At 41.5% G+C, this 24,816-nt stretch overlaps 1 protein-coding gene across 1 annotated transcript in view; it reads left to right on the plus strand.

Annotated features, from left to right (window-relative positions):
* Positions 1 to 12,296: 12,296 nt before the first annotated feature.
* Positions 12,297 to 24,816, plus strand: part of ABL2 (ABL proto-oncogene 2, non-receptor tyrosine kinase) — a 45,995-nt gene continuing 33,475 nt past the window's right edge. Inside the window, exon 1 of the mRNA XM_061345641.1 lies at positions 12,297 to 12,531. Within this exon, the coding sequence (XP_061201625.1) occupies positions 12,348 to 12,531 (184 nt within the window). The 5' untranslated portion in view covers positions 12,297 to 12,347. The remainder of the gene's footprint in view (positions 12,532 to 24,816) is intronic.

A 24,816-nucleotide genomic window follows, 5' to 3' on the forward strand; every position in this document is an offset into this window, starting at 1 on the left:
GTCGGTAAAGTGTGATGTATCCTATAATAAGCTGTATAAAAGTTATTTATTGTTTATAATTTTCCATCATGTACTCGCAAAAGAAACATCCTACTGTATAAATGAAATAGCTCCCTCAAGTGGTTAAAAATATTATTACATGTTTCACTTGTCTTAAAAAACCCGAAACAACAAAAGTATAGTAATGTCAGATCTGTAATGTTAAGCCGGTCATAAATGAAGCAGTAAAATGAGCTTCAATTTCTGCATAACCAGAAAAAATTGTGTGGATGTAAGACTGAAGCCAAGGCTCAGTTAGGCAAGTGCTGCAGTTAAATATATATATATAATTTTATATATGTATACATATCATTTCATATATATATAAAATTAAGAAACTGTAGAGGAATTCAGCCTGATCTGGTAATGAATGATCGAATTTTGGCAGGAAAACCGAAAACTAGCTCCAGCAGATATCAACAGATATTGTTGAGGATGCCTGAAGTGTTTACAAATCATAAAGATTGCTTTTAAAAATCTCCAGTTCAAATTTTCACAGTTCCTGCTACCAGCATGTTAAGATTTTGTATGTATTTGCCCTTGCTCCTCTTTACTTTGTCTGAGGCGCAGAATTTTCAAAATATTTGGTGAAACAGATTCAGCAAATTTCCGAGGAAAGACAGAGGCAGCAGGAATTAAAACTCCCAACTTCAGCGAGCAACTCCCCACTTCGGGTTACTTTCCAAGCAATTAGATGAAGCAGTCGGAAAGAAATCTCTCCCGGCAGAGGGCAGCGGTATCCTTAGTCAAACATCACGTCAGTTTTTGCCACAGAACTAAAATAATCGTTGACAGACCAGGAGGTGCAACAGCCAACTTAATTGTGGTGATTCCGTTGCTGAAAAGGGAAACTTGCATTATTTTTTGAGGAACAAATAACTTTTCCTTTCCCTAACACTCCGAAGTAATGGAATGAATCTTGCAGCTGGGCTGGTGTGATCACTGGGGTTTTATTTAAGTTGAGGAAGTTATTTCTTCAGTATATTTAAAAAGAAGTAGAGCCTTCTAATCTGTAAACATCAAATCATGAAAGATTGAATCTGTATAGGTTGCCTAGCCCTGCTAAGCTGAACTGTGTTTCCTGTGTTTTCCTGCTCTTCACCCTCTGCAACATACCAGCTTTCTCTCTCTGTTAGGTTCAGAAACAATTTCACCTGGGTCCCAACCACATTGTATATCATCATCATTACTTGGTGACACTACCTCAAACCAATCTCAGATTTATTTTGCAGCATATTCTGCTGCTTATTAAAATTGCATGAAAATATTGACCTGGTCTCTGAAGTTACTTCAGTGGGAATGAACAGCATTAAATGTGCAGGCAGCCCTGGAAGAGTGACTTCAGAGAGATTAGTTCCAGAACAAACAGGTCTAGTTACTCATATTGACTCTCCCACGTATAAGGGCTTTCTAAATATTTTTGTGGAAACTCAGCACTGGACTTGGCCAGCATCTCCTTCCCGTTCTTACAGTAGCAACTGTACATGTTCCTTGTGACTCCACAGATTGCAAGCTGTGCTACACAGTTGGGAACCTTCTGTGTGGAGGTCACAGCAGACACAGCAGGTGGAAAAGCAGACATTTTACACCTAGTTTTATGACAACTCACTACTCTGTAGTAGTAATCTCTTCCTCTGCATATTTTGTAAAAATGTGTGTTTTTTCTCTCCCCCCTAAGTAAATACAAAATAGTTTGATATTGTTCTCTCCACAGCTACTAAGGTGCTTAGGTGGAGAAAACCGTGCAAGCCAGTGTTTTCTACCATTTTGTTGACAGCACTACCTGATGATGGACATGGAAGAGAATTAGTGCTTATGGAATGACCGGTCCAGGGTGATTTCCAAAACAGTTGTTTGCAGTCTACAGATGTACAGTACTATCTATGCTGTACTTTGCAAAGGGCTTATGGGGACTAATAACTTTCTATGTGCAGTAATCAACTTCTTCACTTTTCTAATGTGGGAGACTTCTACAGCTTTCTCCACTCCCCACTTGTAGAAACAGAAGCATGTTCTTAAGGCAGGGATTTCATACACATGCTGTAATATATATATATTTGTAATATTTTAGACTGTCTTCAAAATAACATTATGAGGCTGTGGGAAAACAATTGGCTTTGAAAGGTGTGGGGGGAAAAAACAACATTGAGGTGCTATGTTGAGAACAGATCAGCCTCTTTGAGACAGTATGAGACCCTTAGGGCCATCAAGGAGAGATCTTACAGAGAAATATCACATAGGTAGCGAGTGTGCTTGCAAAAGACATAGTGAGCACCATGGAGAAATCTAGAGTATCAAAATGACAGCCAGAATCATAATGCCAGAGGTGTTTGATCATTGTAATGAAAAATCCCCAAAAATATGAAGACATGGGGAAAAAGAATCCCCATCAAAACCAGGATGTATTTCTCAGAGGAGAAAAAAATATCTTCATAAACCCATGGAAGATTGACTCTCCATTGTAGATTAAGAAAGAAAACCACATTTTCAGCTTTCAGTGTTGGACATTTCCACTTTTCCACCTTTTTTTAGTCTCTCTGAAGATAGATGACATCTTCTGAAAGTTAGTCCCAAGCAGGAGAGATTTCTAAATCTGCCCAGCCAGCTTTTTGGCTGTTTCCATGGCAATGAGGCAGTGTGTCCTGCTGCTCTCCCTTCTGCAAGAGCCTTTTCCAAGCTTGATACGTACTGACAATGCCATGCCTTTGTAGCTCCCCTGCCAAAAACTTCCCTCTTCTCTGTTAAGGCCATTCCCTTCTGTTCCTTTCTGCCTCTCCCTGATTTCGGAAACACCTAGCCAGAGAGGGAATCCATCCATGTGTTCACTTCTCTTCCACGATGATTGAGGGCAAGGAGAGACCACTGCTGGTTATACAAGCTGAGGGACTGGAGAGGGCAGTGGCTTCCAACCTTCCTGTCTTGGAAAGAAGTTTTAGGTAATGGTGAAGGGAGAACACTGTAGGGGCCAGGAGCATGAACTAAGCAGAAAGAAAGGAAATCCAGATTTCTGTCTAGTCTCTCAAAAGATTCAGACTGAAACTTGGCACCTCTGGCCATAGCAACAAGTAGAACAGTAAAGAATGTACAGACTTGGTACAATGCAGTGCTTATTAAAAGACATGACAAGTGTGAAGGAACACTTCCAAAACCCCAAATTCAGATAGATCTTTGTCACAGCTGAGTCTCTGGCAGCTTTCAAGAGCATTTCACTGAAAGTGAAAAAAAAGAAAAAAAAAAGTAAAGCTGAAAGAGGAGTTTTCCTATCAGCTGAGGACTGGCAAAAATGGGACGTTATAATGGAACTACACTGGGAAGTGAAGCAATCTGCAGGGTTTGCTGCAGTTGATCTGTATTGCACTGAGTTGATGTGGTCACAAAAACATCTTTGTGCTTAGCACTATTCCGTTACTGGCCTAGTGCCTTGAGGCTTACATGCTTTGGAAATATGGATGAGGAGATGAAAACTTGAGCTTGTTTAAAGGATTTAAATCTGAAGATGGCAGGCCCAGGGGAGGGATTCTGAGTTCAGGCATGTAGGTCATGCAAGAGAGGTCTTGTCTTCACTAGCAAGTTAGTATGAAATATAGTAAAAGTGTTCCTGTTAGTGCAACCCTTGCCCACACAAAAAAATTCCCTCATTGCATAAAGTGGCTGCAGAAACATGAATTGACAAAATAACCAGAGAACAGGGTAAGCCCTGAGTGAATTCCCTTCATCCTTCACCACTGCCATTTCTCTACAGTAGGGACCCACAAGAGTACCATTGAAGCAAACAGCAGTGGTCACTCACCAGATTTTTCCACTTGTGCTTTCTTCACCAACTGCTTATTGCTTCCTATTTGTGAGCTAATTTTCGCAGCTGCAAAAGGCTTCCAGTGCCCACAGCAACAATCACCCACCTTCAGCACATAAGTCTTTGGTTTTTTGAAATTGCATCTCACAAGACCTCATTTTACTGTTCCCTGCTGATCAGGGAGTTATGGGAGAATCACTGGTGTGATGCTACTGTACTCTGTGATTTTAGGAGAAAGGATCCAGGCTGAAAGATTTCTGGTGGCATTCCAAGTAAGCTGTCATGAGAAGAGAATCCAACACGCAAGACCTCAGTGCTAAGGGAAAATTAGCAGGTTTCTTCTACTCAGAGGAAAGGTGTAGAACTATAAATGCTAACTCAGTAACTCCCCAGGAATGAGCATGTGCCATGCTGAGACTGAATGCATCATTAGCAAATCCCTGAGGCCGGATCTCTATTTCAGACTGCACAGTATATCAGCTCCAGGGAACATACAAACAGAGGATGCTGGTGATTTCACAGTTTCTGCTTCCCTGTGAGGCAGAAAATAGAAGTGCTCTAAAGCACTTTCCTGGGACCACAGAAGTAATGTTTTTCAGGGCCATCAAAAGCAGACAAAGATAGGTGTGTTCTCTGCAAACTGGGAGAAAGAGAAACAGATTAATCTGCTGCCATAGCTGCTAAAGGAGACTCTTGGATAATCAGGCAAGTTTAGTGGAGTGAAGCTATAGGACTGCTCCCTTGCAGAAGAAATGTTAGGGAGGGATGTGGTGTTGGTTCAGGTAGATGGAAATCTCAGAAGCACATACAATCCACAGTGGATTCATGCCTTATCAGTGCCTTCCCTAGAAGCACAGGTTAGTTATGTGTCTAGTATGTCTGCCCTTTATCACAAGCAACCCATGGGAAAAACTTCCAAGACTGATGACTCAAGGTAATTTTGTAGTGTGACTGCATCCTAAGAAAGAGTAGACAAAAAGGGAAAGGCAGACAGCCAGGCGGTCTCTAGCACACTGAGGTCAAATTCCCGTTTCTGTCACTCTGGGATATGAGAAAGTTGAAGACGACACAGAGAGGTAACAGACATACTCCTGTGTCTGCTGACACAGACAAGGCACCAGGCAGACTTAAACACACGCTTGTGTGAGCACAACGATATAATCTCTGACTATCAGAAAGAAGATGCCCGGGTTTCACTCCTAAATGTCTCAACTTCTCTGCATAGTTTGGATTGCACAGTAAATGCCTCAGCTGTATGAAATGTGCTGTTGGCTCTGGGGAAATATTATTTCAGGTTGGCTGCAGCTGGGAGTACGTAGTATGACTTCAGGCCTCATTAGATGAACACTAGACAAGTTTTCTGCATAAAGGGAAGAAAGATTTTATTAAGAAACCAAGGCTTATACAGTTGTTCTATGTATGTGGGGAAGGGATTGTCTGTCTTCCCTAGCTGTCTTTTACCTCCCAATAACTTCAGAACCTGTTGGCCTATTTTATGCAAATCAGATGGAGAGACAGACATTCCAGAAATATTGAGTTCCTATGACTTTTGTGACAAATTCAGCCTAGTTAAAGGACAGTCTTAGTTTATGCTTCAAATGGAGGGAACCTGCAGGTGAACTCACTTTTTGCTAGAGTAAGAATTTTAGTTTACAGGGATCCCTGCATCTCATCTAGTCCAGTCTCCTGCTCAAAGCACACACAGCTTCAAAGTTAAATGAAGGTGCTCAGAGCCTCATTTTTAAAACCTCCAACTCTGGACCTCAACTTCACAAAAGAAATGCATCAAGTGCAACTCCTTTGGCTCTGCCATTTTCCTCTCTCTTAAAGAAGGCTTAGAAGTAGCAGCTGATAGTAAAGCCTGCAAGAATCCTTGCACCAGGCAGCCCATAGGACTCCACTTAGGTTAAATACATGTAATCAGCAGCTAGTTACCTTATTTTAGCATTCTGTGTTAGTTAATGAGTACAAGTACAAAGGTCAGGCTCAGAGACACAAGGCTTTGTATGTCTCATTGTCTGATTTACTAGAAGCTACAAGGGAAGGAGCGCTGCTCTGTATGAGTGGGAACTACAGGCTACATATCCAGCCTGACAAGCTAATGAGAACAAGTCATTCATTAACAGAAGACTTGCTGCTAGGAAAACACACACAGCTGGTACGGGAGAAGAATTTGGATGTGAAATGAGACAGTATAGCTGTTTTTTTATAAGACATTTCCTACTTCAGCAAGTTTACAGTCTAAATAAAGACCACACAAAACACATTAAGAGCCTGATCAGGGGAAGACTTGGGCTTACATGTTTTCTGAAAGGTTTGGTAGTGAGCAGAGAGGCAGAATTTGCAAAGAGAAGAGAAATGTTTGCATGTTTAACAGAAGGAACAAGTTAAAAATTTAAGTGAGCTTTGATTACAAATGTATATGCTGCTCTCTTGGGTACCAGTCTGTTCTGTGCACGTACACATACATGTGTGTTCACAGAAACATAGTACAAAACCCTGATACTTTCTCCTGCTTCAGTTGTACAATTACACTTTTATTTAAAGCAGTTTCATGCTACTGAGATTATTTTTTTTTAAAGAAATAACATTAAAGGTGGAAGCTGAAAAGCATGGATATTTAATACTATGGTACTGTGTAAGGAAGGAACACAATGTTATTTGAAAGACAAAGTAATCACTTATAATTCTTGCATAATTAAATAAAAAAGCCTGCTAAGAAAGAATCTCCAAACTTTGTAGAATAAAACAATAATAATATTTTAGACCAAACCTTGACTTTTAAAAGTGATTGAATTATTTAGCACTATTGCACAGAGTATTACACCATTTATGGCCAGAGCACATGGGCATTTGCCATAGTGGTTCAGAGCAAGGCTGGATCCCTGCCATCCTAAATATATAATACAGAACACCAATCCTGCAAGAAGTTGTACCCTCAAGCTTCCTTACAAGATCAAAGACAAAATTCAGAAGTGTGTACAATTCAAAGCAATACCAGGAGTGCAATCACAGAGATACTAATTATTGGCAATAACAAGGGCAACTTTGGAAGGTACAGTTTTCAGTATGATTTTTAAAGGGGAAGTGAAGCTGCATGGAACTCACTGGCTGGCAAAGTATTCTGAGCATAAGTGACAGCGTGAGGAGGCATGACAGAGGTGGAGGAGGTACAAGGGGAAACTAGCACATGAAGAGCATGGAGAGGAAGCACTGCCAAGTCCAGAGTCTTTTCAAACCTAAATGATTCTGTGATTCTAATTCCAGCCTATTTTAGCTGCATGTCTTGGAAAATCAAGGATTATTCTTTTTTCTTTTTTTTTTTTTTTTTGCTAATGAGCCTTTATTTTGTTTTGGACTATCATGTGGTTACTCTAATTCGAGAACAGTAGAGTAATCATCAGAGGAATCTAAGGTAGATGGGGTTGGTCTCAGAGGCACCGATGGAGGTACTGCAGTATAGTGGTGTGCTCTGAAGCATTTGCTATCCCATATCTAAATGTCAGCTCTCTGGCTGCAAACCTCTCCGAGAGAGAAAACAGAAAAAATGGGAAGAAAATCTTCCATCTGCAAACTAGACAACTCCCTCACTGTCCAATGAGCTATTAAGATTTCAAATGAGGAATCAAAAAAATTAGGCTCCTAAACACGAATTGAGGCAACCCTAGAACTCTAGTGGCAAAACATTCCTATTGACCCACCTGCAGAAAAATGCCTAAAAGCCTGAATCATCACCAGCACTGTCAAGGGACCTTGTATTACCTCAGCAAATGTACTCTATCAGTGATCACACTGTGCGAGCTGAGTACTAATTTGCAATTCCCAGCAGATGCAGAGACTTGTCATCATTTTTATTTGGTGGAGGCAACATTTTCCATGGAAAAAGGCAAGCAAACGACATTCTTAATGTTCGTATTAGCATACCCTTCTACAACCTTTCATGCCTTAAACAGATGCTTGGAAGGGGCAGTGCAGCTGTAATACTTACAGAAATATATCAGACAGGAAATAAATAACTGAAGAAGTCCTATAATCTGCTTATTCTATGTGTCCCCACCTATGGCTTTCCTATGATAGAGGCTGTGAAAAGGTTATGGGTTAAACCATGAAGGGTATAGTTCTGCAGAATTTCAGCACAGTTTATGTGCTGTTGTTTACAGTTAGCAGATACATACACAAGGGCTGGCCACATAGCCATGATCCATAAGCATGGTTAGTTATATAATGTATCTTATGAAAAAACACAGGACCAAATAAAAGAAGAATGGGGATGGCCAAGATGATGCAGTTGTCTCTACATACGGACACACCCAGGTCCTTTCCTTCCTCTGCACAGAGACTTTCATGTACTTGCTCTCCTGGTAGGTGTCAATGTTTAGACTAGTAGCTGGCAGTGTCAGAATAGTGGTTTGAATTAGGATAATGCTGAAGCAGCATCGAAGACATTAATACAAGGTTGGTTGCACTGAGGAAGGGGCTGAGTTGGGTGGTGGGATGCAGTGTTTGGGGGAGGGTGTGTGGGGGGGGTAGGTTTAGCTATGGTGGAAGAAAGAACAGTTACTCTGAGAGGAAATATCATCTGTCAAGTGCTGCACATGAACCCTTCTGTGCTTTTCAGCAACATCTGTTAGAAAACCGTACTTCTCCAGAAAACTTTCATGTTCATAGACTCTCATTGAACAGGCATGTGAGTACCCCAAGCTATCTTGCATGCACTGTACATAAATTCTAATTTAAATCATAGTCATGATTTCAAATAACTTGTAAGACAATGCTGAAACATTACCTATTGTGCCATGAAAGATCTGTGCAGACAGTACATTTTAAGAGCTGTCAATCAGAGATTAGAGGGTGAGTGCTTGTACATGTTGCACCAAGAAACAACATTCTCCTTTGAAATGGCTGAGCACTTACAAGCTTTCAGTGTATAACGTGGAGTAACTAACCTTGTGTCACAAAGCCTTTATCAGCTGAGATTTTAAAATATTTATTTTTTCTTTTTGTGTTTGTTTTGTTTTGATGTCTTTCCCCAGAACCCTTCCATTTAGTCTAAGAGGTGGCTGCCTGGTTTTCAAGCAGGTGAAGTCCAGGGATACTGAAAAGCAATGCCATGGCCATCTAGTGGACATTACAGATGACCTTTGCAGGCATTCCAGCAAAGTTACAGCTGTCCTGAGCTTCACAACTTGTTCTGGTATTGCAATAAAAGAATAAAAATCATGCCGTGTTATGCACATGTATTCCTTATGCTTGAGAATTCACCAGATACCTCAATCAGTACCCTGTTGTTCAAGGCACTTAAATACCTCAACTAATACCACCCATGTCCTAAATACCAGCCAGATGTTTAACACAAATCTGTTTCTCTATGTAGCTTTGATACACAGAAGGTGTATGAGTTAGAAGAAGAGCAAAGATTACCCCTAGAATTAATTTTCAAGCAACTGGTGGAGTACTGCTAGTTCATTTTTCCTAAGCAAACAAACAAAAACTCCCAGTTGATTCAACACTTAGTTAGGTTTAGGAGTCTCCAATTTGTCCACCAGCTGCTTCTGGCACAGGGCCTGTATTTCAGGTGGATGACAGCACCACGCTCATGACATATAATGCTGAGCATGTAAGTCTGCTCAGCCAGCAATTATTTGATTGTGTGATTTTGGGAGCACACTGCGGATGTGGAGCAATGCACTGCCAGTGCTTAGAAAAAGCTTTAAGGAATGGATATATGGTGAATATTTAAAGTAAGTTCAAAAGCATTTCTAGAAATATCAATTTTCTTGTCAGGCACCTCATTGTAACCTCAATGCTGCTTTTGTTCCTTGGTCCCTTTTATCCCTTACTCGAACAGCTCATGAGATGGCAGGTTGACTGGAAGCCCAAAATCGCCAGGAGGACAGTAACTGTTACTGACATCTCATTAATGCATGGTGGCAGGTCTCTTCAAAAGAAATTACTTTCTGAAAAACAACCTATTCCTGATCCTACATGAGGCTGATAGCATCACAGCTGATAATAATAGGTAGCATTGATACAGAGTTTACCTTTTCAAAGCACTGTGTAATCTTTTCATGATTAATAACCACGACACTCTGTGAAGTAAATACTTATTAGCTCCCACTTTAACAATATGGAATAGTGTGGCTCAGTGTCATCCATGACTCAGTAGCACAGAATCATTTTAAGTTTGGGGAGTTTCTTGTTTATATCCCCACCGCTTTTCTAGCAGGCACTCTAGAAGACAGTCACCAACCAGATGCATCCCCTGTTTATATGATACCATAAACTATGTTGTTGGGAGGACCTAGCGGGGTACAGTCTGAGGGTATGGCTTGTTTAGCACACAACCAGTAACGGCTGGGGCACTAGGTTTGAAACTTTTTTTAATAGGGTACAGCATGATCTTAAAATACTATGGTAACAAATGGTAACCATGCTGCAGCCCTCTTCCCCTTGTAACAGGCCTTTTTAGACAGCCCTTGCCTGACTCCATCCCCAATAAAGACATTTCTTTGTGCCAGACAAGCTCCATGCAGACATTAATGCAACCCACAGCAAGCCACTATATGTGCACATGCTGCTGGTAGAGAGAAGGAAGAATTTCATGAGATCTGAGGAATAAGAACAGTGTTTGAACCCAATTCCCCTTAGTGCACTTATGTATAATAGTCTCTTGACACTGGTATCTTCTTTTAAATTGCTAATGGCCTTTCTCTGGATATTTCTTTAGGATCAGCAAGCAAAAGGCATTAGGAATGAAAAATCGTATTTGATTTTTAAAGTGGCAACTGCAAATGGCGCAAGGGAATTCTGTGTTTGTTGTCTCTCTACAGTCTCCAGAGAACATATATTTTGTTTACAAGGCAAACCATTTACAAATGCCAAACCCTGCAAATTCTAGCTGGAATGAGACCAGGAAATATCTCCACTGCAGTTTACCCATGTGGGCCAGTTCTGCCAGAGACTGTCCATCCTGCAGAGACAGCTTCTGCTCCTATACACATAACCATTCATATACATGGTCCTGGACGTGGCAATGCATACCCTGTGCTACAACTCAGATATTCCCAGAAATAATTTGCTGTGTGTTTTTAGTCCAATAATTTAATGAGTTAAGGCATTTCTGGCTCCATGTGCTCCTCACTCCCATTTACTCCAGCCTGCGTCAGAGTACACACCAGCCAGCTGGATGAGCCACCCCTATTTTAGGCAGGGTGCAGTTTGAGTGCATATGATAGTATGGATAGAATTTTGGTACCACCTCATGATCTGAGATGGTAAACTACAGCCACAGGATTCCTGTAACTACAAATTTAATGAAGAAAGCTGACTTTCATGGAACTCGCAAATGAGCTTCTTCTCACCTTCCCAACTCAGGACAGCCACACAAAGGTTGGTCCAGCCATAGGCTGCAGTAGCTCCTTGGCTGGCTCTGGGTGTTACCAAGCCAGTTTGTCACTGTCGTGTCAGTTCTTAGTGATGTCGTGAGGGCCTCTGAGATGAGCAACATGACGGCTCATCCACGATGAAGCAACATTGCCAAAGCATTGCTGAAATAGTGGAGACTGAAATACTTCCTTAGCTCCTCTAAACTGAAACAAACACCATTATCTTTTAGGATGAAACCTCTCCTTTCTGCTTTGAATTGGACCACCTTATGCTAACATTACAGAAGCGGAAATAGTTTACCAGTTACACAATAGAGTGGATGTTCAGCCACCCGATGACAAGATGCTGCTGTCAGCCACACCTGGTCACTAACATGCCTGATGCTATTCACACACCAGTGCCTTTCTCTTCCTCCACACCCCTGGCCAGGAGAGCAGGTCCTGGATGAGAGGAGCTCATCTAGGGCCTAGTGAGCCATGGAAAAGATGTGTATGGCTCAGAACGGGCCCACCACTGCTCCCTTCTGCAGCCGGGTACGCCACCCTAGCGTCGCACCTCACATCTGCTAGGGTTCGTAGGTGAACCAGCCTTGCTTTAGCTTGCAGGGAAAGCGTGTTTGTGGGGCCGGCGCTCAGCTGCCCTAAGTGGGGCAGCCTTCGGGCCATGGCCGCAGCACTCGGTCAGGTTGCCCGCGCCTCAAATCGTGGCCAAGAAGGAAGGTCCCTCCGAGGGCACAATCCGGGCAGTACGGTACCCCGGGGTCTTGCTCCTCAGTCCATACTTGTCCCCGTCACAGGCACGCTGCCGGTGCGACTGTGCCGGATCGACCGCGCGAGACTGCCGCTGCTGGGGAGGGGTGAGCGACCTCCCTCGGAGGACTGGAGGCGGCTGCAGGAGCCGCTCTGTCCTCGCTCTCCCGGCGCTCTGTGGTTTAAGATGGCGACGGGGGCTGAGGGGGCGAGTCCGTGACTCCCAGGCCGGAGCGCCGCGGGGGCCGGCGGGGGTGGCGAGGCAGGCGGGAGCCGCCGGGCCGGGCCGCGCCGCGCCGCGGGGGAGGAGCGGGAGGCCGCCTGCCGGGCCGGAGAGCAGCGGCGGCATGTGAGCGCGGGCCGCGGCCGGGAGCGCGGCGATGGGGCAGCAGGTGGGCCGCGTCGGGGAGCCGGGCGCCGGGCTCCAGCACCAGCAGCCGCCTCAGCAGCAGCAGCAGCAGCCGCGGGGACTGCGGGGGAGCAACGCGGCCAAGCCGGCGGGCCGCCGGCGGGAAGCGGCCGGGCGCACCGCCGAGGGAGGCTTCAATATCTTCACCCAGCACGGTGAGGGGCCGGGGCTGGGGCCGCGCCGCCGGGCGGGTGGAGGGCCGCGGCTCGGGGGGCGTCCGCCTGCGCTCGGCTTCGGCCAGAGGGTCGATCGCGGGGCTCGGGGGAAAGGGGTGAGATCGCCCTTCCTCCCCTGCCTCCTTTGTTGTTGTGGGTTTAACTGGGGGAGGGGAGAGGTGCGGGGCGAAGAGAGGCGCCTCTCCCGGCGGGGGGAGCAGGGCAGCCCCGCCACCGTGCCACGTCCCGGGGGACGCTTGCCTCGGCCCAGATCGCAGCCTGGCAGCGGGGCCGGAGGAACTTCCCCCGGAGCTGGGACTCCCCGGCATCTGCGGCAGCGAGGTGGCACCACCGGGAATCAAAACTCGCAGTTCTTGGTGGCTGTCAGTGCGGCGTTTCCTAGCTCTGGTTTTGTTTACAAAGGTAAACGGTGCATGTGCTTACTTACTGGGGCGCTTGTAACTTGCCCATCTACATCTGTAAGTCTCTGTTGTTGTATAGCTCCTGACAGAGTAAACGGTTTTGTTTTGACTGGGGTGTTACAGCTGAAATCTCATTCCCTGTTTTAAGTTTTTGCCTGTCCACATCTATTCTTATTGCTGTAAACTGATACCGGAAATGTTTAATGCAACACGATTAGTTTCAGTAATCTCTCCTAGGAGGACCCCACAACTTCAAATCCCCCTTTGTAATTATGTGGAATTTTCTTGTTGTTGTTCGTTTTATCTGTCTGGCAACACCTTTATATAATGCACAAATTTTGGAAGGTATGATCATCTGAGACCTGTCTGCTCTGACAAGCATGTTGAGAATAGATGCATGGATGCAACTCTAATCCTAAGGAACTGAATCTGCTATGGAGAGTGTGACTGGTTTGGTTTTAGGTAGAGAGATATGTCAGTGTTTATAGAGCAAACTTCTTCTGACAATACATGTTTTCTTCTCAATAGAATGAGTATAGGCCAGAAAGATTAAGGAACATGCAACCGGCAGTCTAAATGTAAATATCATCTGCTGTGACTGCTGACACGTAAGTATGAATCAAAGCAAGAGTGCAGCAATAAATTTGGTTTTTAAAATCTCAGTCTTACAGATTTTGAGTTCAGGGAGTGGTATCAACTTTGAGATCAAAACAGAGCTCTGAGCTTGCTGAAATGCCTGACCCTCTAAGCATTTTATTGCATCCTTCAGCCAGAGTATCATCAACTTCATGTTTTACTCCGTTGTTTTTTATATTTTTGTACTTTAGAAGGCTCTTTGGCAAAACCATTACTATAATAGACTGAAATACTGAAATGCACAATGTTAGGAGCAGAACTCAGAAGTTATGCATGTTCCCCACTTCTTTCAGGATGCTGAAGTCTACATCTTTAGACTTTAGAGCAAAACTGCTATATAGACAAAATGCTAAGTATGACTTAGCAGGCAGGAACACTCCTACTAATGACAGGTAGTCTCTTTTTGTGTTTTGGTACCAAGATGGCCATTTAGTTCTTGTTCTTATAAGGCAAGGACAGAAAGGATGTTTGTGGGAAGTACAGTGCATCATCTGGGGAACGTGTAGTTACTTCAGAATAACACAATTGAGACTAACTCAAGCACATCTTTTCATTTATTGCTGCATGTTTTAGTAGTAATTTAGTTTAGCATCCTAAATAAATCCTTCTAGCTCCTCCCTCTGCCCTACTAAATTTTAAAGGTAGATGGTAGAATTATTAACCTGGAGTGGCAGGGAAATAGAGAGGAAAAGCTTTCTTAAGCATGCATGCGCACTAAGACATGAAATTATGTGCTCTACGAGCCCTCTGCTTTGTCTTCCATAGAACTCAAAACAAGAATGAGCCAGGGAAGCCAACACACTCTGAATAAAACTGTTCAGGGGCATATAAAAAGAACATTTCTCTGTGATAACAGTGATTGTATCTTTAAAAATATTTACTATTTATATTTCTTAGTTTATCTGCTTCAGTGGTAAAGTAATTGGTATAATTTTAATTAGGTTTTTGTTGCCTCTGTTATTTTCTTTGCAGACTGTAAAGGGAGATATGTCTATTGAAAATAAGATACAGCTTTTTATTCTGTTAGATTATGTAAAAGGGGTGTGTTTTTTTCGGCAATCCAGTTTTTGAGTTTTAGGGCAGGCTGTCTTGTCTTGGTGAGTACCTCAGCCGTATTAAGTTGTTCCCTGATTCCATGCACATTTTACTAGAAATGAGCGAACAACTTGCTATTGGTTATCTGTACCAAGTGCTAATCAGAGTTGGGCACCTATTTAAATACTTGTCTTGGGCAATAATAAAATATTTTTGTCATATTCCTGAATCTGGAGTTCACTTCCTTTCTCAGTTCTTTTCTTGTGATCCTGACTTCCCTTGTCTGAGGGGATTTCTCAACTTCTATTCTTATTTTTCATTTACTAACCTTGTTGTCCTGTTTTACTTAACCTAGTTTTTCGCTAGCCTTTAGTGCTACAATTATTTTGCTGAGATGTTGTGCTTGCTGATGATATTCCTTGATCTAGATTCTTATTTTGTAGTAATTTCTTTCTGAACCTGACCTTCCATTCCGTCTCTAGGATGTCTATTCACAGTATATGAAAAGTGATGGAACAAGCACAGGATTATGAGTTAGCCCTCTTGGACCAGTGACTAAACCAGTCAAAGGATGAGCCTGGATTATCTACCTTCCTTGGCTTTTCTTGATAGTCATTTATTTAAGGAAGACAACCTGTTGACCTACAGGTGTAGATCTCTGCCTCAGCTCACATTGGCAGATTTCATACTATACCGTGAACCTTACTAAGCACTCTTGCCAAAGTTCATTTTGAGTGGCTGCTTCTTCGGGATTGTTTATGAAAAGGGTGGAAATAAACAATATTTTCATCCTCAGACCCATATTGCTACAGGATTTTGAAGAACAGCTTGTGTCAAATCAGTAAAATGTAAAATCCCTTATGCTAGGCTGAGGCTCTTACGAAAACCTGAGATGAGAATTTTCATGCAACTGACTTGAAATACAGTCATCCTTGAAAAATTCATAGATTGAGTTGAACCAGTTTGTCTCAATCATGTTTACAGTGTTACAGCTGTGTAGGGAAAGCACTACAGCTATACAGGCACTACTTACTTCAGGATGTATTTTTTTGAAGAGGCAAGGAATTTGAAGATGTTTTCTGCTTTATGGAAAGAACAAGGAAATCTGTGTTGTGGAACCCCACTGTTCTTTAATGACACCTAGACTGCTGGAGGCTTCAGTTTACCATAGTATTGAATTCTGTGAGCACTGCTGCAAAGTTGAGCAGAAAAGTCCTAAGCAAGCTGACATAACTTGTATGATTTTTAGGGAGGCAATCCTCCCCCTCTATTTGATCCTGGTGTGGCCACAGCTGGAGTACTGTGTCTGGGCTCCTCAGTATAAAAAAGACGAGCTACTGGAAAGGGTGCAGTGAGGAGCCATGAGAATGATCAGGAGTTTGGAGCATCCTTCTCCTGAGGAGAGACTGTGGGAGTTTTCCTATTTAGAGAAGAATGAGAGGGGATCTCATAAATGCATGCAGATATTTCAAAGGTGGGTGCCAGACTTTTTTTCTTTGGTACCCAGTGACAGGACAAGGAGCAATGGCCGTAGACTAAAACACAAGAAGTTTCACCTCAGTGTGAGGAAGAACTTCTTTATGTTGATGGTGGCAGAGCAGTGGAACAGGGTGCCTAAGAACATTGTGAAGTCTCCCACCTGAACATGATCCTGTGTAACCTCCTCTAGGTGGCCCTGCCTTGGCAGGGGGCTTGGACTGGATGATCTCTAGACGTCCCTTCCAACCCTACTTAATCTGTGATTTGTTAGCCATGGAGCAGATCTCTCCAAAATGCAAAAAGATAGGCATAGATTTTGCAGCCTTTTGCAATTAGCCCTTCGAAGCACTCTTTTGTGAGCATTCCTAGCATGTAGTCTGTGATTTACAAAAGCAAGCAATGGATCATCAAGCATGTTTGTTGCTAGTAATGTACTAGAAAGGAAGAGTGTAAACAGAAGGATTATTCGAACACTAGTGTTCCCATGTGCACTGCATCAGAATTAACTAGTACCACAGGGACAGTAACTCAACAGGGAGAAGCTGTAGAGAACACTGATCAAATTTTTACATTTCAGTACAACCAGAAAATAAGTACTTGATGCCATTACAGGATGAGCTCGCTTTCCTCAGAGAAGGAATAGAGGAGAGAACAAGAACTAGGTTATCTCCTTATCCTTTCAGTAGTTTGTTTGAAGGAAGGGGTACAACTGACAACAACTAACAACTTCCAAGTTGTATGGAAGCTCCTTGTATGAACTCTGAACAGTGACATGCTCTGATTTTTTTTCTGAAGAGTAGATAACTGCCTGCTATACCAGGATATTCTTTGGAATGTTGTTAGCAAGTTTTTCATCTCCAAAAAGACTTGCTGAGTGTTGTAGAAAAAATGCTGCAGGAAAATCAGATTATTTAAATCCTGGCTGGAAAGCCTTTGCAATACCCTTTTGCAGTACTGGTACAGTTGCCCTGGTGATATATTTTGGGGTAGCAGAAGACTCTACCACACTTGAGCTTTTGATCCAGCAGGCGCAGGACATTTGTTCCCTGTTTTGTTTTCTAAAGGAGGAGTTTAGCAACCTTTTACTATGTGTATCAAGGTCAGGCAAGATAAGCCTATACTTTTAAAAATAAAATTATCATTAAAGCTCCCCTAAGGCAGTTGGAGTGCTAAGCCACATGATAAAAACATTCTAAAGTAGGAAGAAGCATAAATAACACTGTCCCTTTGAAATTTGGTGAAATTGAAGGGCTGGATGCAGGAAAATGGAAAGAAGGAGAGAAAATAGGGTCAGTTTAACAACTGCACTTTGTGGGCTGCCTAAAATGTTCTTTAGTTTTCATCTCACTGAAATGCAGCAAGCTCAGGCCAGAGCTACTTGCCTGCAGACTTTCCTGTCAGTAAATGCTCTGTGCAGATGGAACATAATCACTGTATTCAGTGTCTGACTCTTTGTACTGTAAATCAGAAATCTTGTGGAACCATAACGTATAAATAACTCTTAACTAATTATTTGGGGAATAAAGGATAATTCAGATAAATGTCTAGGGGAACATCTCCTGCAGAACATAAAATTGCAGGCATGTTCTGTGTTGCATAATTTTCCATGATATCTAAATTATTCCTCTAGATTCAGTTGCATTCAGTACTCATTTTTGTATCTTAAGTTGGGATTTTTGCATACTGCATTTTGCAAATGAGAAGACTCTGCCAACTCGATGGAAGGGACAATACGATACAGACTATTGATTGGTTCTAATTCCTGGCCTATCTGTATTTCCTATGTAATTTTCACATACACAGAGGACTGTTGTCAGAAAAAGGTAAGACTGAAATGAAACTACTTCAAAAGATGTTAGTCAGAACTAACTTAAAAATCAAATTTCAAAGCCCAGACAGATCTCTGATTTCTCAGTTCTCCACATGTAGCAGATGGTGTGGTACAAGTTGTTCTAGCAATATTTCACAAACTTGCTATTGCTTGCAAGTGCAATGTTTTGCAAAAGATTTGTGGGTTTTTTCCTTTGGAAATAGGGACATGGCGGAGTGAACAAATAGGTGGAAAGTGAACATGTAAACTATAGGACACACAAGCAAATTCTCACAAGCAGCCTAAATAATTTTTTTTCAATCTAGCAGGATTGACAGCTCACATAATTGGGAGTTTGAAGATAGTTGGACTGTCTCCTAGAGAAGCTGTAGGAGAGTTGGCTTCAGGAATACTTTATGGCTGGTACTAATTACAGATTTTGGGATAGTAGGCTTGAAGTCATGTTTTCATTGATGTTCAGAAGTGACCTGTTCTGTGACCCACTTATTTCAGCGTATGTCATGTTTGACTGTTCTTAAAGCAGACCAGTCTTTGCTGAGCTAAAATCGTACTTTTTAGGCCTGTATTTTGTAGATAAAACTAGATGATTGTTAGTGTGATTTATTCTAGCCCATTTCTCTTAGTTGTCACAACTTAATGTTTCCAGCATACTTATTATCCTTAAACTGTCTTCTGAATACTGCTGACAGCTGACTAGTTCACACTTGTAAGAAACTATGTTAAAATCCAACTAACATAAAACAAGAAACAACAGTTTATGCTTATTCCAGTAGGGATGTGTGTGTAAGATACTTGAAGTTAAGTTTTGGCTAGTGACTTGCAGTTCATTTTTACCTCTTTGCATTTCAAAAAGCCAAGAAATAAAAGACCACAAACTAAAGCTTCATCTACATTATAACTGTTTGAGAATCTGATACCCTACATCACTGCTTGCCAAACGGTTAGTAGTTCTTTCAGCAGTATGTAATTATGAATGATGTAAAGCCTGGTAGCTGTAGTGCAAATGACCGATTGACAGGCTTTGCAGGTGAACCTGCAAAGTAGGCATATAGGTTCCTTGTTAACAGCGTTCAGAAGCGTGTTTACTGGTAAAGAAATACTTTTCATAGTGTTCGGACCACTAGCAGTTTCTCTCTTCACACAGCAGGAAAGAAACAAAAGCTTGCGCTAATTGCTGGGTCTGAAGTAATGGCTTTTGGTAACGGCATCATCCCTCACATTTCACTGGTTTTGTGGTTATGAAATACTTTATTTTAAAGACTGATCTTGGTATTATCAATAGAGGCTATTCTCTCTAGAATAAGTGACTGTTACAAAACCATTGAGGCTTCCTGTTGGTAACACTGTAAACCACAACAAGCCTTAGTTATATTACCCATATCTGCTTAGGAAGTTTCATGTGCTTTGTGGGCTTTCTATAAAGACGTGCATCTCCTAATACAATTGCTTACACTTCGCTAAGAAGTGAACTGGTTTTATTTCAGTCTTCTACTGCTCTTTAATGGCCTTTTATACATCTTTTAAGACTGAACTTTTTAAAGAAATTCCTTCTCTCCTGTGTCTTCCTACTAAATGTTCTTAGGATTCTAATCTTCCATTAAAAATAATTGCATGTGTTAATAAACTTCGAGCTTCACTTATGTTGATTTGAAAGTATTCTATGACATAGTGATAGAATTGGGACTGCAGTTATGTAAGAAAAGTAGCTCTTCAGTGAAGGAAAACTCATTTTCTATAGGATATCCTCACATTCTATAGGACCTTCATCAGTTAATTTGATGTTACTGGTTTGGATTTTGGCTCTTTCCTGGTTGTTTTTTTGTGTGTGTGGTTGTTCTTCTTGTTTGTTTTTCGTGTGTGTTATCTAAAGTGAACTTTACTAAAGTGAAACTGAAAAACTAAAGTAGCTGCTTCTTGTTGCAAGCTATGTAGGCAAAAGCATAGGAACCATCTCCTGCTGCTGTTGGGGTCCAATTAGGAATCAGAGGATAGGAGGATGAGACCATTATGGATTTGTGACCCTGTGCACCTCTGTGTCTTATTTCTCCTTCCTTTCACCTACGATGATCCCAACAGCAAAACATCAAGTGTGTGTCTGCTGTTCCTATTTGTCATCATCTCAACTAGGAAACATAGAGCAACTATGGAGAGAAGGATCTCCAGAAAGACAAATAATGCTGGAGAGGAAAGACTGGGAATAAGGAAAGACTGGAAGAAGAGAAAAGGGTAAAAGATGATCTTGCAGCTTCTCCCTAATAGTGCATTTCAGTACACTGGAGACTGTATTTCAACTGTTCAGCTTTGCAGATAATGTTTTAAAATACAATTTTGAGTATATTTAATAATTGTTAAATGAGACAGGTGGGCTTTCTAAACTGACCTGTCATAAGTTGAAACTGGGTTACTGACTGATGTCCCTGTAATGAGCAGCACACCTGTTGGACGAAGTACCACCATATAGAATAGAATATTTCAATTGCAGAGGACCTTCAATGATCATCTTACTCAACTGTGTGACTGAATCAGGGCTAAAGTAGCTCATGACTGATACCAGGCACAAAAAGATGAGTTCCAAGCTCCTGGAGCACAACCAGACGTTAATTTGCAGGACTGTTCATTTTGGGAAGGAAAAACTCACCAAGATCTCCTTCTCCTGTTCCCTTCTTACCAGAGGTAGAATAAAGTGCAATTGGAGAAAGAATACACATATACCCTCTTTAGAGTTCACACGTGGGATTTATAGTGGTTTGGCATGTGGTTCCAGTAATCGCTTTTGTTGCAGGTTAAATGTGCTCCACACCTTGGTTAATTTTGAAACAGGTTTCAGGCTTGCTTCTGGTTGAAATAAATGGTATTAATACTATCTATTATAGTGGTAGGATGTAGCATAGGTCATGAGGTGTTCTGTTTTTCAGATTCCTTGTTCAATTAGACACATAATTTTTGGAAAAGTTGACTGTAGAGTAGTATTCCTGTACAGTAGACACCCCAAAACATAGGAATTGCAGTGTGATGAGCCATCCTCATCACAAATCTGTGCACACTCCAGCACGGCCTAGCCTAGAAGCTTGTTTAAATATTATTGTATTCAAGTAGATTAGTATTGCTTCCTACATTTACCCTAAACATTAGGGGTCTAGAGGTGTTTACAGAGCACAGATCTGTTTTCTAGGGAAAAACAGAAAATATTTGCACATTCATACTTTGTAGTCCGATTGTGAAGATAACCATTGAAATCCAAGCTGGAGTGTAAATTAATATAATGAGGCCTGCCTTAGCTTACACGGTCAGCTCAGTTTCTCAACATTATTTCAAAGCATTTGCTGCTGAGGGTTCATTTTGCTAACCGGCAGTGTCACAGAGTTAACAAGACTGTTCAGTTTTACTGCTGCTATTCAGAAACCTGTGGGAGGCTGTGCAACTGATGAGAATATCAATTCTGTGTTGCCACTTAGAAAAGCCAAGAGCAGAGGTAGAGACAAGATACAGCTATACTGCTGTCTCTGAAAATTACTTAATAGAAGAAAACTGAAAAAAAAATATTTAGAGCTCACCTATTAATGAAACTACAGTGACTGCTTATTCAAACTTTTAAAAAGTCGATACAAATTACGTTATCTGGGCAGGGTGAAACTGACTCTTCTCAAGGCTGTGAATAACCTTGAAGATCTTCTGAAACAGTGGCATAGCTTCCTTCCCTCCATTATGTCACTAAATGCAGCAGAGATTGAGTTTGTACTGGTCTGAGCTGTATTGCATAAACAGAGACTTATTGCTTGTATTTAACACAGTTTTTTCTTAGAGCACAGGTTTGTAATTGTAAGGCTTTCTTCATGTCTACTATTCACTTCCCTACAAGTGAAAAAGAAACTGTCCTTTCAGAGCTGATCTGTGGTTCCTTTTCTCCTATGAAGTTTTTTCATCTGTAAACTACTCTTATAATCAGCAGCTCTCTCACTCAGAATTAATATACTGAAGTTAAAATAGCGAATTCTTAAAACTTGAACTTTGCTGAATGTCCTACATGTGCTTTTTAAAATGTTGTTGATTATTAATAAGGTCAAGCCTTGATAAGGTTACTCTTTGACACCTGTATCAAAACATAAAGGCTGTGGTACAGGCATTGGAGATGCTCTGAAAGTTGTTTCTTTGATCACTTCATGGTGATAATCAGGCAATTCTGGTTTGTCTGCAAACCTGCCTTTGTACTGACTGGATTGGCATCAAGTAAGCCATGATGAGATTTATCATTTGTGGTAGTAACATATATAAACAGTAAAAGCCAACTCTCTATAGGCCCCAGAGAATTGTGCTTTCTCCTGACGAGGAAGATGAGTGGGGCTTTAGTAGGTTTTGTCATCTTTTCTCAAGGCAGGAAGATGCATACATTTTACAGAGGAAGAAGGGATGAGCAGTGCTTTTGCAATTGGTATCGCTGTAAAACCTGTGTTCTGGCTCAGTTACCCAGGGGAGCACAGCGAAATACCTTTTTCACTAATCATAAGTTGTATGCTTGTTATTCAGGATAATCATTGGCCTTAATTTTGATTTATGGCTCTTTTTTAAAAAAAAATCCCAAGAGTAAACAGAGAAAGAAGAGCTGCTTTATCAGATTAAAAAGTCTTTGTCTCAAGAATATCCTTAGAAAATGGTATGTAGTGGCTTGCAGTGCTAGTATTTCAAGTTATATTTAGATTTTTTTCTTCAGGATCTTAAAAAAGCCTGTGGATGTTAAGGTTTGCAACACAGCTGTGAGAGAGGAGCTGATTGTTCATGTTATAAGAAACTGAGATCTTATTTTTGAGAAATAGAATACATGAGTCTGCTATAAACTACAGAAAAACCAACTAGCCCACTTTTTGTAATTTTTTCTTCCAGAGATGCATTGATGGCTTAGGACTGATGTACAAAATGAGTAGACACTCAAATGATTTGAGTAGCCTGCCAGAGATATGCTGTGGAACAGAAGTCTGGCAGGTTTAATTCTTGCTTTTGTCATAACAGTACTAAATCTGGTTTTTGTTAGAAAACATTCATTTTGTGGTTTTAGATCATCATAATTAAATATATTTAACTGCTTTAGGGGTCAAATATTTGAAAGAGGGCACTACCCTCTAAATCAGGTCATTTAATTGTGTGGTAGTTCTCGTACTTTAGCACTTAGTTGGGAGTACAGATACGCTTTGAGAAGTTGAAATAGAGCACACCTTAACTCTGTCAAAGCTAAACTTGTGTGTGGTCTTGTGCCATAACTCTTTCTTTTGTTGATATAAATAAGTCTTTATAGCTTCCACCTATTTCTTGTGAAATGGTTAAGCTGAATTTGATTAATACAGTTTGAGATGTGTCTCTTCATCAGCGCACAGGTTTACACCATGAGGTGCAATGACTTTTTCTGTGTGCCGTGTTAGAGTTTCTGCTATGTGTTTTTCTCATTTTAGGGGTTTGTGGCAAACCGTGTAACTGCTCCTAGATGCAGCCTAGCTCTAGAATAGTGCTCAGCTGGCCTCTCAGTACCTGCTCACCACAGGTGAATGAGTTAGCCCTAGTATTATGCTCGTTGGCTTGTGGGCTGTGGAAAGTTGGCATGCCTTAAGGCAACATAGACTATGTAGACTGAGGTGAGCCAATAATTAGCATGAATTCTGTTGTGCATCAGCTGTTACAGAACTACACTGCAGCTGCTGTGCACGAGGTATTGCTAGTATTTTGTTCCTGAGCAAGACCAGCACTTCACTGCAAGGAACCTTTCCACTTTCTCTATCCTTCCTCTCTCCACACAAAGCTTACCACCTTCTTTTCGAGCCAAGAAGCAGGCTTTGAAACACCCACTGCATTGACAGCAGGGAGCAGGTGAGAATGAGAGAGAGCAGCCTCATGCTGGGCAGAACTACCACGTTAGCTGAGGAGCCTGGGCAGCACGCAGGAGGCTCTTGTCGATTTAAAGTAGAAAGATCGATCGCTGCTTCTTACGGAGAACACGATTTTCCAGGCTACCACGAGAGGGTGCTACAAACCTTTGGCTTAATTTAAACACTGCGAAAGGGTTTTTGTTAGGAAAAGCGGAGTGTGTTTCTCAACATTACTCTGGGTTACAGGGAAAACTGTTTTAAGTAACTGTTGGTTTATGAAAGCAGGCAAGATCCACATATCAAAAGGCAGATGTAGCTGTCTTAAAATACATGTTTATTTTGCTTTTGACTTTAAGAGCTGAACTGCTTCCTTTTTAGTTGTTTTCTGTGTGTTGGGCTTCATCCTAACTTCATCTGCCAGCAAGAGAAATTTTCAAACTTGTTTATGTCCTAGTATGCAAGCAATTTTTCATGCATGAGAAGATGTTAAATCTGATACTTCTAGGTAATCTGAGCCCTCAAATTAAGAGTCTCATTGCTTCTGTGCACTTCTCATCTGTAAAATGGCAATAATGCTGTCTTTGTTTATAGAGATGTTTAGACTTTTGCATAAACAAACACAGAAAAGTTGTCTGCAGGCTAAATGTTCAGTCATGCACTCTTGTCTCATCCTTTAGGCTGTTAGGGGAATGTGTTTGTTGTGTTTCTAGCTTGTATTTCAAAACACTTGCTGCATGGTAATAGGTCTGAAATAAGGTCAGTGTTTGTGTTAATTGTTTGGCTTGTCTTGAAATGGAAGCTGAAAACAGTGTGCTTTGCTGAATATTATCTGTCAAGCATCCATAAAGAGGCTGAAGCTACAGAGAATTAGCAACACATAGCTTTAGTTTACTGTCTTTGGTTGTTTAGCAGTAGAGCAATACAAGCAGAGTGAATTGCAGTAAGCATTCATGCCCTTAGGTTGTTGGCTGGGAGACAGGGTCTCTGCAGAGATCCCAGACCTGGTGTACAGAGTTTAGACATGTAATTA

Source organism: Neopsephotus bourkii, unplaced genomic scaffold (genome assembly GCF_033783945.1).
Source record: "Neopsephotus bourkii isolate Nb327-2 ecotype Australia unplaced genomic scaffold, CSIRO-AGI_Nbou_v1 NB_234, whole genome shotgun sequence".
Lineage (NCBI taxonomy): Eukaryota > Metazoa > Chordata > Aves > Psittaciformes > Psittacidae > Neopsephotus > Neopsephotus bourkii.